The sequence below is a fragment of the Brienomyrus brachyistius genome, unplaced genomic scaffold (genome assembly GCF_023856365.1).
Source record: "Brienomyrus brachyistius isolate T26 unplaced genomic scaffold, BBRACH_0.4 scaffold27, whole genome shotgun sequence".
In the NCBI taxonomy this organism is placed as follows: domain Eukaryota; kingdom Metazoa; phylum Chordata; class Actinopteri; order Osteoglossiformes; family Mormyridae; genus Brienomyrus; species Brienomyrus brachyistius.
The window spans coordinates 2,011,530-2,030,305 of NW_026042306.1; the positions used below are offsets into that span (position 1 = coordinate 2,011,530).

The following is an 18,776-nucleotide window of genomic DNA, read 5'->3' on the forward strand; positions in this document are numbered from 1 at the left end:
TTCCCTGAATGAATTTTGTAGGGCCAGCCACTCCTTCCAATTTTTTTCCATTTGGAGATTATGGCTCTCATGGTGGTTCACTGAAGTCCAAGGATTTTAGAGAGTGCTCTGTACCCCTTTCCTAACTAATGTATTTCAATAACTTTCTTTCTCAGGTCTTCAGAAAGTTCTTTTGATTGAGGCGTTGTGTGCTCCTTCTTGAGACCCCATATCCTACTCCATATTACTGGAGTGTTTCTATTTAAGTGATGTGCAGATTAAACAGGGCTGGCAACAATCAAGCTAGGGTGTGTCTACTTTAATTTAACTCATTATCATTCACATTTGGTTCACTGATTGATTGAGTGACTAAGGGGGCAGAAATTTAGGCACACAGGGTGGAGAACATGTTAACACCACATCCGCCAAGTGGGGGTAGGAATCCAAAGCACAATGCCAGAATTAGGTGGTTACACTGCTAAACATAGAGATAACATAGTGCTGCACACTGAGTGCAAACCGAACATTACAATAAAAAAACACTGCTTGTGTTTGATATCCTAATAATAGTCATGCATTTGGATCAGGAAACTGACTCATCTCCCTGACAATCAACTTATTTGCATTTATCAGAGTTTATTGAGTTGATTATTTGAAATCACATATCACCCTTTCAACTCAATGAAAGCAGATTTATTTGTAACATATCAGCTGAGGAATATGATTCTGCTTTGAAAGTCAATTTTTATTTCATAACAAATGAGACAAAAACCATTGCTGTAACTGTACATTATCCCAAGTAAACCGGCAAAGACTAGCACTATTTTACAAGGGGCAGGACTATACTATTAACAAATTATTATTAATAGGGTTGTGTTGTAGTTTCAAATCACCCATTGTCCAATCACTGACTTTCATTAGTAACCTAATGGTTCTTCAGAAAGTCCTCCACGTATCTCCACAGATAATGGTGACTACAAGCAACTGTAGGAAATTTTATTCTTCAGTCCAAAACAAACTCAACCACACTGTTAACATCTTACAATGCATTTAAATATCCCACAATGATGACTGCTGTTGAGGATTCATTCACATTAATGTACAGAAAGAGTAATTGCTAGCTTAAGGCAATTTACCAGCAGGACTTTCATTGATTGTTCTCGAATAAAAATTAAGCACCAAACATAATCATTTTTTGTTTGTGGATTCATGCTGACAGACACCACATAAAATATCATGATGGTACTGGAATGACTCCTTTATTTCTCACATACTTAGTAAAAACCACAAAACCAAGTGATACACTTTCAAATGGAATATTTGACAGATTATTGCCTTAGTTAAGTCACTTCTTCCGTTTAGATTTTTGACAGCCCAGCCGCTGACTTTAACAGACTGTTACTTCATGTTGTATAATGATATATGGCTTTATAACAAGAAAAATCCTCATGTGATTTTATTAAATAAACCTTTTAATTTTTGATTTATAACTTCAAATAACCACAGTCAAAGTATGTATACAGATACAAATGACTTGTTTATCTGAACTAGAAAAATCTTTATGGTGAAACTTCTAGAACATTCGTTTTTCTGCACTCTATAGGGGGACATGTTCTTAAAACCCGGCCTCACACACACAGACACACATCAGTTAATAACCCTAATGGTAACTCATAAGTAACTGATAAAATAAATGCTTCTTTAACAATACCTTCTGCCAGGCCATAAATCATACAGGTGACATTTAAAAATAAACACAGGTGATGTAATGGCTTATGGAAAACGAACACTTCAGCAAGGTTTTCAAACCAGTCAGCTAGCTTAAATGTATGCTACAAAACATAAAAGCTGCAAAAATCAAAACAGAGCCCAAGCCTACCCAGCTTTTGTGTCTAGCTACCTTAGTAACAATAGGAAGGATTTATCCTGGCATAGTTTAGTATATAAAGGAGTGCTGGGTCCACCTGACAGGAGAGCTAAAAAGAATACAAGTCTCCTTTAGAAACAATTAGGCTTTCAGATAAAAAGATATTAAATATAAAAATATAACAAAACCTTAACTAAAAACATATCACCTTCATATAGACATCAACATGTTAACAGCCACAAGTAGTATTAAAGTGATCCATACTCAGTTGATGAAGGAATGTGTTTTGAAGTGTGTGGTTGATGTACATATATGCTGATAAGTGAAGATTTGCATCTGCAATTCCAGGTAAACATACTGTAGTAAGCCTAGTGTGCCCCCAGTGGCTACAGAATGAAGACTTTGAAGCCTGTGAGGTTATATGTGCAGCTGACTTTCATGTACCACACAGTGTAGTGCACAAGAATGTGGTAAACATGGGGCTCAAAGCCTACTGCCCCCTACTGCCACCCCCACCCCATATACTTCCATATGAATTTAGAGAAGATCAACTTCAATGCATACCTCTAAAACCAGATTAGAGTATGTGATCTAATTAGAATTGTGGATTTAAAATACCGTATAACAAGAGACAGACATTTCACACTGTGTCTGCTACGTTGCATTATCGATCTGATGACATCACAGAGCGAAATGTCTAGAACCGCAGATTTACAAGGACAGATGTTTATTCTGATCGCCCCATCTCTGGCTCTCTTTCAGAAGAATAATGGGACTCTGTTGCTAAATCACAAAGGTTCTTTTTTCTTCTTCTAAGCCACAACAGGAACAAAGGATTCCCATTTGTCAAACCATGAGCTGATTAATAGGGGGGTGGGGACACTAGCCATTCAAATGGCAACCTTAATTCTTGCCTAGTCTTTGCACAACTCACCCCTTCAAGTGTCCAAACTTCTCTGTCTCCACTGTTTCTGAAGAATGAGCCTAGCTTAAATATGCTGCACTGGGACATTAAGGAGATTAAATAAATCCTTCTCACAGGGCCCCAGACATGCGTGGTCTGACATGAATATTAACATACTATGACAGTGTGTATTAAAACTAGGTTACTGCCCCTACTTGTTTTAAAAAAATGAGATGAAAAAGATGTTTAAAAAAATGAGATGAAAAAGATGTTTAAAAAAATGAGATGAAAAAGATGTTTTTACATCTTCATCAGACAGAAACAGTTCTTATAGTGCCTTTTACAAAGAAATGTCACGATGTTTGCTGAACGGAAAGCAAATGCACCTGCGACTGTTTCATAAAATTTCCATCCATCCATTTTCCAAACCGCTTACTGGGTCGCGGGGGGTCCGGAGCCTATCCTGGAAGCAATGGGAACGAGGCAGGGAACAACCCAGGATGGGGGGCCAACCCATCGCAGTGTTTAATAAAATTTGGCTGCTAAAATTCTCATCACAAGGGAAAAGGAGCGAGGCCTAAAATAAACACATGATTATTGCCTTTCCTAATATGCTGTAGCTCCCCCAAAAAAGCAGACTATAGGCAGGCCCTCTTTCTCATACACCCCTGGGCAGGACTGCATTAACCCCCACCAAGGGTCATGCCCCTCTTCCCGTCACTGTGTCAGTGCATGTGTCTGCTAGTTTACCATTATATAAAATAAAGGCCTAAAATAACTGAAGTTAAGTCTTTAAATGCTTCAGTTGTTTAAGAATACACACATTTCATAACGTGGATTTCACACTGATCCAATTCCTTCACCTGACATTAACAAAAGTGATTCTGATTCATCTGAAATAAGTAGCTGCTTCTATAGGTTTACTTTCCTGATGATATCTCGGTTTCGCAGTTTAGCCTGGCCCACAAGCAGCTACTGAAAGATCTTATTTTTGACAGGAACCAGGATGGAGTTAAATAGCAAAACGGTTGAAGAGGCATGGGAGTTTTTTAAAAGCACATTGTTGCAAGTGCAAGAGGACTTCATACCTGTTTCCAACAAAACTAAATATAGGAAACTACAACCAAGGTGGTTTACTAAGGAAATTAAGAATAAAGTCAGGAGGAAAAGGGCTCTCTTCCACAAATGGAAATTAACTAATGATTCCTTGTGCCCTTGCAGGTACCAAGCAGTCTAATCCAGGGGCCTCCCAACCCCCAGGTCAAGGGCAGTGTTTTCAAGCCACACTTTTTTTTATGACCTCTGGCATTCATGCATTATAATCACATCCTAAAACACTTAAATCTATTAAATCTGGCCTGCCCATGTGTCCACCCACTCCAAGTCAGCAAGTATTACTGCCAATCCCCCCTAAGCATTACTATATTAGACTTTATTAGCATATTAGATGAACATACCCTCAATACGGTCAGGGCATATCGCTGTTACCATTGACTCTTTTCTGAACTAGCCTTGTATCTGACGCTGATTCTTGGATTATGTCACTGGTGCTCAACCACTAATCTTTCTGGGTTTGCACCTAGATCTTGAAACTTTGTCATTACATAACCATCAATATCGGTCATCCTGCGAATTCATATATGATAGCTATTTTCCATTTACTGCACATTTTAATATTTAATGACCTTTATTTATATAAATTATGCATGTAAATTTGGCAGTAAATTTTGCACATGGCACAAAACCAAATAACAGCAATTGCTAATCCAGCATCCAGTTTATGAATCTTTTATCTTCTGAACCCATACTATGCACAGACATGTGTTAACTCCAAACAATGTCCTACCCTCTCCTTAATATAGCTATAATCTACCTGATCCATTTACTGTGGATTAAAAGCCCAATGTATCTACACTACCTCCATAGACATATACTGTATGTCCTCCCACATGGAGCTGTTGATATGGAAAATACTTGGCAAAGTAATTAGAACATTCTAATGTGTCTTCTTTTTGTGGCAGATCTACACTGTTATAGGTACAAAGCACAAGAAAGCTCTAAGAAAGATGAATATTAGATTCATATCAGTAGGATTTATCAGAGGCACTTGATTACATCTCAGTGGTCCTAAAAGATGTTAGCTCAGGGTAATGCACATCTCACACTCAATGGAGACCTCCTTACACAGCCTGAAAATGTATATTATCATCCATCCATCCATTTTCCAAACCGCTTATCCTACTGGGTCGCGGGACCTATCCCGGAAGCAATGGGCACGAGGCTGTATATTATTAATCTAGAGTAAACAAAAATCTGTGAAACTATGTCTTCTTTCTACTTTGAAAGACCTATAATCTGTAATCCTTGATGTCATTATCAGTGGCGGAACAACTGCACACAAGGCCCCGGGGCAAAACATCGATCTTGATGTATGTCGTCTGACGGATGTTAGGCAGCCTTTAGATCCTACCCATCTTGCACTGCAGTTTTTTGCAATTCCTCAAATGGGAAACCATTAAATACAAAAGGAACAGCTTAGTTTGACATCAAAACGTTACTATTACTTTTAACTGGCAAAAGAAATTTTAAAGAAATTATATTAATTTAATATGTGTGCGGAGTTGGCATGTTCTCCCCATGTCGTCGTGGGGTTTCCTCCGGGTACTCAGGTTTCCCCCCACAGTCCAAAAACATGCAGAGGCTAATTGGAGTTACTAAATTGCCTGTAGGAATGCGTGTATGAGTGTCCCCTGCGATGGGCTGGCCCCCCATCCTGGGTTATTCCCTGCTTCGTGCCCATTGCTTCCGGGATAGGCTCTGGACCGCCCGCGACCCAGTAGGAGGGGCAGTTTGGAAAATGGATGGATGGATGTATTTAGCATATGGGAGGGTCCTCTTTTTGTTGGGGGGAGGGCCCATTACGATCCAGGGGAGGGCCCGGGCCCAAGCGCAATGGCCCCGCCCGCCCCGCCTATAGCTCCACCCCTGGTCATTATACTTGTAAACAAAAACTTGTGTTTGAACAACTTTCAGGTCTTCCCACCATGTGAAGATGCGTTTTTCTCTGCAACAAACTCATGTGTTTGTTGCATGGCAGTTTTTGCTGCTATTGTAATTTTGCTGCACATCTGAAATTATCATTCCAGCTTCCACAACTTAGGTTAAATACCATTAAAAGTTTGAATCTAAGCAATGATATGTCTGATCGCTTTAACAAATAATTCAATTTATTCATCATATATTACCTGCAATGAAGAAATAGAATTTAGAATTTAATTTTCAAATTTCACATTTCCCAATGTCTCCAGGTCCAAATGTGATAATGACATCAGTAACTCATAGGAATTACACTTTAAAACCTCCATGTTTGCATGATTTCTGTGTAGCCCCAATTATGGTGCCCTGACTACCACCCCCCCCCCCCACACCCAAACACACACACATCCAGCATCCTTCATAAACTCCAAGAAATAGAAAATATTGTTGTTCATGCAGCGCACAATTTATAAACTTACTTACCACAGACTGGTAGTAATTCAGCTGTATCTGTTACCACCATAACCAAATTAAGAAGGATGTTGTGCTCAATTAGCCACTGATGCCGTACTGTAGCTGCTGAAAATCAAAGGTTGCTGTGCAGTTTGTTTTTGCAGTGCTAACCCTGGCCTTCTCTTAATTACATGTTGAAACAGCATTGTGTTTTAATTAATAAAGGAAATCTACCTGTATATGACTATTGTCACGCCCAGCTTGTCCGATCCTCGTGTACCACGCCTCCTCATCATCCACGTGTGCTTCCCCAATCGTGCCCAGCTGTGCCCTGTTATTTTGCCTTGTCTTTTTGTATATCAGTCCATGTCTTGCCCTATCCGATGTCGGTCATTGTTATTATTGTTGTTGGAATGTGCGTGGTTCTACCTGTCACTCCGAATAAACCCTTCTCTGCCCTTATTCCGCCTATCTGCCTCAACCTTCGCCACTTCCAGCCTGCCCGTCCACCTGGGAAGCCTGGCAACTATGACAGGTGTAACTTTTATTTATTGTAAACTTGCTTGAGCCAGTATCTAATGACAAAATTCAGGACTGACCTGGTTCTGGGTGATTTGAGATTCCCTATAAATTCTAACCAGCTGATAGGAGAGTCAGTATCAGGAATGAGATGAAGACTGAAGTGGATGACTGCAGTCGCTTTACCTTCACCCATTGGGACGGCAGAAGGTGCACTCCACTCAGGCATGGCAGTGAGGCTGATGAGCTGTAAATACATGGGTGAGATGCATGATGGGTAACAGACACAGATGGGTCATCATGACATGTAGCAGGTAAAGCTCAGTATCAGCCCTTTTTAACATTTTAAAATAGAATAATTAAACAAAGAGAATGATTGGTTTCTCACAAGATCTGCAGCCTTCCGTAGTATTATTTTAGTGCTCTGTCCTGTTTTGCCATTATACTCACCTCCTGGGATCACATCATGGTAATGGAATCTCTGCACGGGGTTCACAGGTCAAAGTGCCTAAAGGTGCATTCCAGTTACTCCAAATGCCACAGCACTCTTGCAGTAGGCAGAACTCTGCAAGCTAGAGTGAGAGAGGTAAACAACACCATGATTGAGATATTGATCCTTAACCTTGGTCCATGGGAGCCGCCATGTCTGCCAGATTGTCAAACAACTTCAACAAAGTTATTCTCAGTTTGCGAGACAAACTGAATGCAACTATAGCTAAACACAGCACATTCCATCTGACAAACTGCAGCTAGGAATTGTATATCTGACATGACCACCTTAACTGTAGATGGAGTTCATGCTTCCTGCTGATTTGTCCAGCTGCCCCTCTATCCTGTGCACTTCTTACTATCTCCAGCCAAATGCATGGTTAGAATGTGCCATTGGTATGTGAGCAAATATATGAGGATTTAAATTAATGCAATAGTGGTTTGTGCTGCAAATTCAGATAACCTGTCTCTAGTGACACAACCACAAACCTTGTGAAGTGAATGCATAACTTAGTCTATGTTTAAGCACAGCAAAGCACTGATTAGCTATGCAAACAAAAAGAAAAACAAAAGAAAACTCATACAGCTATTTGTTTGTTTTTTTTTATCTCACTGCAATTCCTTGCTGTCTCTGACTGGTTTGCTACAGGTAAAAATCTCCATTATGATGGAGCTCAGGGAAATTCAGCTCTCTTTAGCATTCTCCTTGTTTGACATACTAATAAAAAGGGCATTTCTGACACCATTCTGAGGTGGAACTCACTATGCACCCGGTGATTGCGCTAGTCCCTCCAGGCGTTTGAAAGCAGAAGAGTACTCCTGATTGCGAAAGTATACACACAATGAAGTGCAAAGTTTAAAAACGTATTAAATGTGCATTGATTCTCATTGACCCAATCAAGCCATTTAAATTGTCTGTAAAAGGATGGACAAAAAGCAAATGGTGAGAAATCCCAGTGATGAAGAGAATTTTGTGCACAAGGTGAAAAAGCTGCCTACAGTGGAAGGAGAGTTTGTATGTGTGATGGAAATGCAATGCATTAAGAACAGGAAGAATTTAAAAGGCACCTATATTTTATTTTAGAAAACATTCCTTCAATACCAATGTTTCCTTTTAGTCAGCAGGCCTTCAAAATGCATCACTAGTTTGGTAAAAAACCTTTCTCAAAATGCAGGCATTTAGTTGTATAATCTGCACACTGGAGTCCAAAGTTTGAAGCACAGAAGATGTTTCAAATTTTAAACCAAATTGTGAAACCCTTTCTGTACACAAAGCTGCCCAGATGACCTAAAGGATTGGCTGAATGGATGTTATAGCCCATGGTTGAAATGTAACTTGATAAGAACCTGCACTCTGTGTTGTACATGGCAGAGATGACATGTATTTCCAACAATGTAGGGCTGCAAAAAAAAACAATTTTGACAATCTCTATCTCAAAATTTTATTAAGGGCTATGTCGCAGGATACTGACTTCTTAGATGATGGAAAATTAAAGTAATTCCACACTTTTGTTAGTTTGGTCTTACGTTGACCCTCCACAGAAGAAGCCACGATATTAATCTTGCAAACAGCAAAAAAGCAACCAGTTGATGACAAAATTTGTTGTCAGTAATCTTTATTAGACTAATATTGATTTTATCGATTAGTCATTGCATCTCAATAGCAGTGTACAGTTCCATCTCATTTTCAAGAGGAAGCAGAATTCATATTAAAAATGCTAATTAAACCATGTTCCTGGTTACTTGATTTAGAAAAACTCAAATCCTAAACAATGACAATCTCACCAACATCCTAAACGATGAGTGCTTCTCAATACAAAGAAAGCAAAGACCATTCTTGTGGTCTTGGCAAAAGCAGTCTTGCTAACATGCATCCTAAAAAACTTGAGATGCAATGAATCATGGGACTGTTCTTGTTTGGTGAAGACTGATGCATTTTTGAAATTTTAAGCAGGGCAAGAACGACATCCAGGGACTATTACCATCCTCTGTTCTTAGCATTTGAACCAGCAATCGAAGGTGAAACTGATAAAACAGATAAGCAAAAACCCAAGTACGTTAAAGTATACATATTGAGAAACAATAAATGACAATATACTAAACATGGTTGCTTCAGTTATAGTTATATTACTCACCAGATTGCTGGAGTAAGACCTAAGACGGGCCTACAGTGGCGGTCTGAGGTGGGTGGTACAGTAAAGCCCTAGCAGACTGTTCAGCTCCATAATGCGGGGTGTCACAAAGCTACATAACATTAGAATGCAAACTATTAGTTTACTGAACACTAACATAGCACAGCCATTTCAAGAACCTGTGTTAAGTGAGCACAGTTCTTAGCACCTCACAGCTGTAACTTACTCATACAATGTAAACAGAAGATAAATTGCATAATTTGCCCAGTGGTGACAGAATTGACGACCTAAAAATACCCAACAATAAAAATGAAACCTACATTACAGCTTTCCAGCATAATAAAATGCATTTCAATTTAACCATGAAACACAATGAATATATAGATTTTTCTATTCATCTATCTTCCATAAGCACTACTTCAATGAAAGGTCGCAATGTACCAGGAGTTTGTCACAGGCAACATAGGACACAAAGCAAGGAAACAATGCGTAAAGGAGCCCAGGCGATTGCAGGGATCATGCACGCATACACACAATCCTAATCCATGGGTGAGATCACAGTTCACCTGACTGCATGTGGATTATGGGAGGAAGCTGTGCATGGTCATGGTAAGTAAGTACATGCAGATCGCTCATACAGCTCCTACATTACCTTGCATGTTTAGTCCTATACTGAACTCCCTGATCGCTACACCTTACTGTTGCTTTAAGTTTAAGATTCGTCCAAATTTTACAGTAACCTACCCGCACTTATACTACAGAGAATGTTTTTGCATTAAAGCTCGCAAATACTAAATTTCGATTCCACAGTTATGGCTTTAGATACCTAGGAATCCTGGTATATCATACTTATACAAAACTAATTATGGTAAATTACTATGTGAAATTAAAAAAAATTATCTCCAAAGATGGGAAATCCTCCATCTATCCTTATTGGGGAGAGTGGCTACATCTGTATTTAATTATTTAATTGAGCTGCTGGTGAAATTTGACAAAGCAGAGCTAATGAAGATATTAAACTTAACAAGGGTCTGGGTCAAATAAAAGTTAAACAGCTGTGTAACCCTAGATCTGATCATATTTTACGGTATAGATGCAATCTAGTCTGGCATATGCATCCAAACCCACCAGTGATGTGTACGGTCCATGTGTTCTGTTTTTATCTCCTTAATTAAGTAAACCATACAAAACACTTACATATCTTAGCTCATTGAAATAAATGCCTTTTTGGGAAACCCTTCCAGACAGCTTACTGTTTAACTATAAACAGGAACTCTGTGACACCAAGATGCATCCAAGTTCTGTAATTAAATAAATGTTCCTCCTTTCTGTTTCACAAATGATTACTACACTTCTAAAGATCTGAAAGTTGTCCCTTGTTGAAAGAATTCTTTACTCATTGTACTCATTTCCATATTTGTAAAGCCATTATTTCTTTTCAATTTCTGAATATTCTATTTTTCCCATTGCATAAGATCTAATGCATGTCACCCCATTTTGACTTTTTTGCATTTTACTTATTTAGAAGACAGTGTTTTCCAAAGCTATATCCTTTTTTGTTGTTGTTTTTGTATTTGAGAAAGCAGGGTCAGGCAGTCCTTACAGCAACTGGGGGTTAAGGGTCTCCTTTAGGGGCCCAATGGTGACATCACTCTTTCGAGCACTGGAACACTCACAGCATCCTAATCCACACATAAACCCCAAAACAGTGTTTTCACCCAGTTTGAAGTTGAGGACCTTTTTCTTGTTAGGCCAATGTAAAAAGCACTACACTATGGAAACTGAAAATTTATTGCATCCTCCTCCATTTTCACAGTGCAACTTGAAAATAATACTTTTATGAGTTATTCGGTGATTTGTTCATTGTTTTGTGGGCATGAATCTATGCATCACACATGCAGCATCCGTGGACTGAGTGACATGTTTTGTAGAGAAGCTTCTGCTTTGATTTATTCACTCTGCATGTGACCATTTTCTGTGAAATCTCTCGTATTCAGAGCTGTAACACTTGCTTTCTTAGCCACACTGAGGTATAATTGGAAGGACCCATTAATTTTAAGATTCAAAGGCCAATCTTTTTATTTTTCTCAATAGATTTATTGTGCACTTCAGTAGAGTGACTTTAAAAGTCATTTTCACCAGATATGCAACATGTTACTTCAATACTTTCTGTAACTGCGTAGGCGGCTCTCAGAATTAAGTGGAGTGTCTTGTACTGGTTGGTTTGGTATTTGAATTTGCTATAACTATATATAGCTGTTATATACTCATAGGCATCGGAACCTGTGGCAGAGGGGCAATTGGCAGGTGGGAGATGTACCCCCCACCCCCAAAATAAATAAAAAATATATATATAATAAAAAATTATATATATATATATATATATATATATATATATACAGTATATACTTTGTTATACAAATAGACTTTGTTACTTTTAGATTGTTTCCCCTACCCCCCAAATATCAAACTGTTTCCTTCAACACCGGTGAATACAGTATAATCATAATAATATTAATAATAATAATAATAATAATAATAATAATAATATACTAAACACTGCTCGTTATTAGTTATATGCGTACAGCATAATTTTATATCGGTTATTTTAATAAGTCACAGTTAAAGTCAATGACAACACATTTATCTGCAGACAGAAATGTGACGTATATCCGTTAATGCTGGTAATCCTACATTTCTCTAAATGGGCATTAAAGATGATGGATAATAGTAAGATTACTCGACGATTTGGTTAACTTAAAACCAACAACTGAAAATTATGTATTTATCTGCGAGATTCAAGAAGTTATAAAAACTAAAGAAAACTACATAAATGTATTTCCCCAGTTTAACATTATAAAGTCTCTCACATACTAAACGGACAATGACATGCAGTTTCAAGTTTTGTTATGGGTAAAGTATACATTCCACACACAGAATACATTCAAAACCATTAATTTTATTTAAACCATAAAACTGCAGCATGACGAATATTAACCGTAATACCGCTGTCCAAAATTTTAAGACTAAAACATATTGAAATCAAGTTATTAAGTCAATATAACAAATGAAACTCCATTACATACCGCATTTGGGAACGTGTTTACTTTTCTTATTGAACGTTTCCGACGAAAGCTATGGCTTGAAATGACATGCCTCGCTCTATCCATAGAAGGATCCACTGCAGCTAACCTATTAACCAGTAACCACAAAGAAAACAAAATACACTAACTGCTTCAAATCCGATAAGCAGCATCTCGCCTACAGCAATCGCGCCTGCGCCTAAAATAGTAAGCTTCCTACGCTCACTTTCTTAACCGTTAAGCAGCTGTAAGATCGTACTCATCACGAGCATAGCAAAACAAACTAGACAATCGAATATTTATACTATTCACAAAGAATATTTTTTTCGCAATATGAAGCGGAAGAGAATACTTAAACGCACTCCGATGCTGTTTATTTCAATATCTTATTGTAAGCTATAAATGTGATTAAGTTATATTTTTAAAGAAGCGTTTCAACGTCCATCAGAAGGGATATGAGAAAGGGACTCGTCTGGTAAGCAATACAGAAAATATGATTTAGACTGAAGAACCGGGTAAAAGAAAATATTTATAATGAAAACTCGTGTTGTCCACCACGTGGTTTTGAAAAAGGATTGAAAGTGATGTTTTTTTCCCTCAAAGGGAAAAATATTCTAGGGACGTCAGCCCCAGGACTGTAATTATTGTGAGCAGGAACCAATAAAATTCAGAAAAATAAAAAGAAATACAAAACTACTAGATGGTGACCTTGGATGTGTGCATGGTTGTTTGCATATGTGATTGCTTGGTGCCATCTGCAGGGGGTACCCAAGAACAGATTCTGGGCCCCTTGCAGTTAAGACAAATAAGCAGTTAAAGACAATGAACGATAATAATATACTTTACACTAGGGTATGTGTGTGTGTGTGTGTTTTTTTTTTTTAACCAATGGTGTGCAGGCAGTCCCCAGGTTATGAGCGAGATCTCTTCCTTAATTCATACTAAGCCAAATTTGTTGGTAAGTCACATACATATACAGTACATAATAATTCCATCCATCCATCCATCTTTTGAAACAGCTTATCCTGTTCAGGGTCGCGGGGGTCTGGAACCGATCCCGAAGGCTACAGGCACAAGACGGAGCAACCCAGGATGGGGCACCAACATAATAATAATTATACAGTAATAATAAAAGTAACTACATACAATACTGCACTGTACCTTGAACCCATGAATCACTGATGCCACGCAATGTTTTCATGTGCATCACAAAGTATTATGAACCATTGTATTTAACCTAAATATTTAATATAATATATTTTATGGCGGCGGCATGGTGGTGCAGTGGTTAGCACTGTCGCCTCACACATCTGGGACCCAGGTTCGAGTCTCTGCCTGGGTCACATGTGTGTGGAGTTTGCATGGTCTCCCCATGTCGTCGTGGGGTTTCCTCCGGATACTCCGGTTTCCCCCCACAGTCTAAAAACATGCCGAGGCTAATTGGAGTTGCTAAATTGCCCGTAGGTGTGCATGTGTGAGTGGATGGTGTATGAGTGTGCCCTGCGATGGGCTGGCCCCCCATGCTGGGTTGTTCCCTGCCTTATGCCCATTGCTTCCAGGATTGGCTCCGGACCCCCCGCGACCCAGTAGGATAAGCGGTTTGGAAAATGGATGGATGGATGGATATTTTATGGCAGTCTGTTCCAAAGTATAGGTCGTCTATAAATCAGACATTCTTAACCCGGGGACTACCTATAATCACAGAATGAGAGCCGAATAAGATAAGATAAAATAAGAAAAAACTTTATTTATCCCGAGGGAAATTCTTTTGTCCTTCACATGCTCAGTGCAACAATAGGAATAAAGGTAAGGTAAAGAGTATAAAGGGAACAGAAGTAATAGTCATAGAAATAATAGTGCAAATAACTATGAGTAATACTTTGTATTATAACTATATAAATACTCATAAATACTCGTACTCTGTACAAAGTAAAAAAAAACTAAAACTAAGCTATACAAATATAATAAAATAACAGATTATTAGTGCACGTGGTAATGAAAAGTGTCTTAGTGTTGTGCCTTGAATAATTTAGATAGCAGCATGTGATGATGGGATAAAACAAACATTCAATACCAAACAGATATGTAATATTGCACAATCCAAATAAGGATTAATGACAGTTCTGAAAAGATCACCTACAAAATGAGGAAGAGTTATACAGTCTTATTGCCACAGGTAGAAAGGATTTCCTGTGTCGTTCGGTTCTGCATTTGGAGGCAATTAGTCTTTTGCTGTGGGAGCTCTGATGACCCATCATGGCTGCGTGCATGGGGTGGGAGGTGTTGTCCATGATACTGAGAAGCTTTTTCAACATTCTCCTCTCAGACACCTCCACCAGGTTCTCCAGTCTGACCCCCAGGACAGAATCAGCCTTTTTAATCAGCTTGTTCAGCCTGTTGGCATCAGCTGCCTTCACCCCATTGCCCCAGCACACAACTGCAAAAAACACTGCGCTCTCCACCACAGAGTGATAGAACATAGTCAGCATTTTCCTACAAACATTGAAAGACCTGAGCCTCCTTAGTAGGTAAAGCCGGCTCTGCCCTTTCTTGAAAACAGTATCTGTGTTCTTGGACCAGTCCAGTTTACTGTCAATGTGTACCCCCAGGTATCTGTAATCTTTGTGCTCGGGCCTCCACTTGCCTTGCCAGAACCGTAGCCGAGATTCCAGGTGAACTTGTGAAAGATTGAGCTTCACTCACCATAACATCACTGTTCAGCTTGGATCATCAGCACTGCCTTCATCAAGATCTGCCAGGAACTTAGGGGTAATGATAGATGACCAGCTATCCTATGCTGACCACCTAGTAGATTCACTGTGTATAAAATCAGGAAGATTAGGCCTTCTTTTTCCTTGTAAGCAGCTCAGCTTCTAGTCCAGGCACCTGTCATCTCACAAACAGAATACTCTAACTCCTTACTGTAAAGGCTACCAGCTTATGCTATAAAACTGCAGCAGCATGTCTGGAATTCAACCAGTCAAAAGGCTCTAATGCAGGGTTCCTCAATTCTGGCCCTGGTAGACTAGAATGAAACAGGTTTGCATTCGAGTCCTTAGCACTGGCTTTCAGAGCCATTAACAGAATATCACCTGTTGCCATTAAGTTGCTCCTCAAGACCTACAACCTATCTCACCCTTTTTAGTCAGCAAACAGCAGCCATCTGGATTTCCCCTAGCTTTTGAAAATAAGTCTAAGTCCAGATGTTTTACATATGTTCAATACACATCTCTGACTGGAGCACTACAACTAGCTCATCCAACCACTGACCTGGTCTATCTTCTACCCGCCATCTATCCTGAATCTGGATGATATGAATAGGTCTCTTGTCAGGTTCTTTTAATGTTTTTTAATGTAATACAGCTCCTCCTCTGATGCCTTACACTTGTGGCTGGAAATTCTATGGAAGCTCAGCCTAACTGCACTTATGCCTAGTTAGTTCCTTGACAGCCCTGAGACATTTTCCCTCTTTGCTATTTTGCTTTGGAAAAAAGTATCAGCTAAATAAATGTAAATAATACTCTTGGTATGTTCAATTAACCAATAATATTTCATGCCAATGCAAAAACATCTTTGCAAAAAGCCAAAGCCCTCCTTTAATGGACACACCACCAGAATTGAGCCTCTGCAGCCTCACAGCTACTTGTAACATGCTGAGTTTACACTGTCTGTAAAGATGCAGTATCATACAGGAGCGTGCAGTTAATTCTCCATGTGTCATATCTTCAGTAAATAAAACCATCGAAAAGAGCATTAAGTGCTTGACAGCTGCAATATATTTTAACATTTCTATTAGGGGGCAGTGAGCAGCTCAGTCCGCTGAGCCTCTGTACCAGTGATTAGGTCGCCAGTTCAAGCCCAGCCTTAGCAGTACAGTTACATGCCCGTCGGCCCTTGGCAAGGCCAGTAACCGTTGTTCTGTTCTACATACACAATGAATACATCGTTCATGATGGCAGCACTTCCAGCTCTCTTTTCTGAACATGAGTGGGTTCAGAGCTGGTTCAGAGCAGTGGGCATCTCCATCAAGCAGCACATACGAAAACAGTCAATTCAATTTTATTGATACAGCGCTTTAAACAACAGTTATTGTCACAAAGCACTTTACATATAACTGGCCCGAACCCCACCAAGCAAGCCTGAGGCGACAGTGGCAAGGAAGAAACCTTGAGAGGAACCTAGACTCAGAAGGGGACCCCATCCTCCTCTGGGTGACCGGGGAGGATGAAACTGTATTTACATTGACATTAATTTCAGTCCATATAGTTTTAAAAGTCCCAGTTGGTTTCATGTAATTATCTCCAAGGAGTCCAGGTGAGGGCTCAAGCGTTGTAGTGTCGGCTCGGGATCAGCTTGGAAAAGAGAAGATGGAGTTATTGCCCTACACATAACCTCCGGCAGTACTAAAGTAACTATGGCAGCCTGGCTAAAAGAGAGACCTGGAAGGAAGCATGGACATGAGGATTTGCAGGGGTTTTGGCGTCAAGCCAAATTACCGTCAACAGCTTAAGTGATCGGCCAGAGTGGCAGGACTACAGCACCAATCCCCCCTTTCACCTTTAATCTCAAATGACCAGAATCTCCAGATTTCCCTTCACCTTAAAAAAGGGGATTTTACTATCCATAAAACTGACTAAAGAAGTCTTAAGCCTTGACTTAAAAGCAGAGATTATGTCTTAGTTCCAAACACTAATAGGAAGTTTATTCCATAACTGTGGTGCTTTATGAGCAAATGCTCTTCCCCCAAAAGTAACGTTCTGTATTCTTGCAATTGAAGCGCACGATTCAGAATGCAGTTGCAAACGAGGTTACTCACATGCTGCGGTGCAAAACCATTTACAGCTTTATAAGTTGAGTAGTATTTTGTAGTCAACACGAAATCTAACTGGCAGCCAGTGTAGTCAAGATCAAATTGGGGTAATTCAATTCAATTTTATTTATTTAGCGCTGTTAACAATAGTCATTGTCAGAAAGTACTTTACATTTAACCAGCCAGAACCCCACCAAGCAAGCCTGAGGCGACAGTGGCAAGGAAAAACTCCCTCTAGCAGGAAGAAACCTTGAGAGGAACCTAGACTCGGAAGGGGACTCCATCCTCCTCTGGGCGACCGGGGAGCATGAAACTGCATTTATACTGAGATTCATTAGAGTTCATATAGTTATGAAATCCAAGTTGGTTTCATGTTGTTATCTCCAGGAGTCCAGGTGCAGGTTCACACGGTGTAGAGTCGGCTCGGGATCAGCTCAGAAAAAGAGAAGATGGAGAAGAGTTATTGCCCTACACCTAACCTAACCTCCGGCAGGACTAGAGTAACTATGACAGCCTGGCTAGAAGAGAGATCTGGAAGGAAGCACAGTCATGAGGGTTTCCAGGGGTTTTGGCGTCAAGCCAACCCACCGTCCACAGCTTAAATGATCAGCGAGAGTGGCAGGACGACAGCACCAATCCCTCCATTTACCTTAGAAAAGGGGATTTAACTATCCAAAAGACTGGCTAAAGAGGTACGTCTTAAGCCTTGACTTAAGCGTTACTCGCTGGATTTAACATGATTGTACATTTGGCATAGAAGCAAGTTGGGGAGTTCAATATTTATCTTGCTCAAAATATTAACATGATGATGGTCAGAGATAATACTGGTCTGAGGCAGTAGAGTTACATTACCTATATCAAGACCAAACAATAGGATTAAATCAAGGGTATGACCACAGTTATGGGTAGGCCCAATAACATTTTGAATGATACCCATAGAGTCTAGGATATTAGTAAAGGCTATTGTCAGGGGATCTTGTTCATTGTATACATGAATATTAAAATCTCCCACAATTATTGCTCTCAGTTTAAATAACTAGGTGTGAAAGGAATTTTGCAAATTCAGCTAAAAATTCTGAATAAGGATGTGGTGGACAGTAAATTGTAGTGAGGGGGAGAGAGAGTTTTAGATTTTGACTAGGTGCTTGAAATTGAGGAACAATAACTCAAATGATTTAAATTTAAATTCTGACTTCTGCGTTATTAGAAGTGTTTCTTCATAAATTGTTGAAATGCCTCCCACCTTTTACCATTGAGTTGGGGTCTGTGCTCATAACTATATCCTGGAGATGTCAACGCATTTAAAGCAAAGTACTCATTAGGTTTTACCCATGTCTTTGTTAGACAGAACATGTTTAGGACATGGTCCGATATCATTACATTTAGAATAAGTGCCTTTGTAGTTAATTATCTAATATTTAGTAATCCTATTTTTAGCTTAGCGGTGCAGGTGGTCTGCATCAGAAGCTCTAACATAATACAAATTAAACTTGAAAGGGATGCT

At 39.4% G+C, this 18,776-nt stretch overlaps 1 protein-coding gene across 1 annotated transcript in view; it reads right to left on the reverse strand.

The window, feature by feature from the left end:
• Positions 1 to 12,590, reverse strand: part of LOC125720827 (pleckstrin homology domain-containing family G member 3-like) — a 31,877-nt gene extending 19,287 nt beyond the window's left edge. Inside the window, exons 1-4 of the mRNA XM_048996690.1 lie at positions 12,466 to 12,590; positions 9,383 to 9,491; positions 7,209 to 7,330; positions 6,945 to 7,005 (exon numbers count right to left, since the gene is read on the reverse strand). Coding sequence (XP_048852647.1) covers positions 6,945 to 6,987 — 43 coding nt within the window. The 5' untranslated portion in view covers positions 6,988 to 7,005; positions 7,209 to 7,330; positions 9,383 to 9,491; positions 12,466 to 12,590. The remainder of the gene's footprint in view (positions 1 to 6,944; positions 7,006 to 7,208; positions 7,331 to 9,382; positions 9,492 to 12,465) is intronic.
• Positions 12,591 to 18,776: the final 6,186 nt, after the last annotated feature.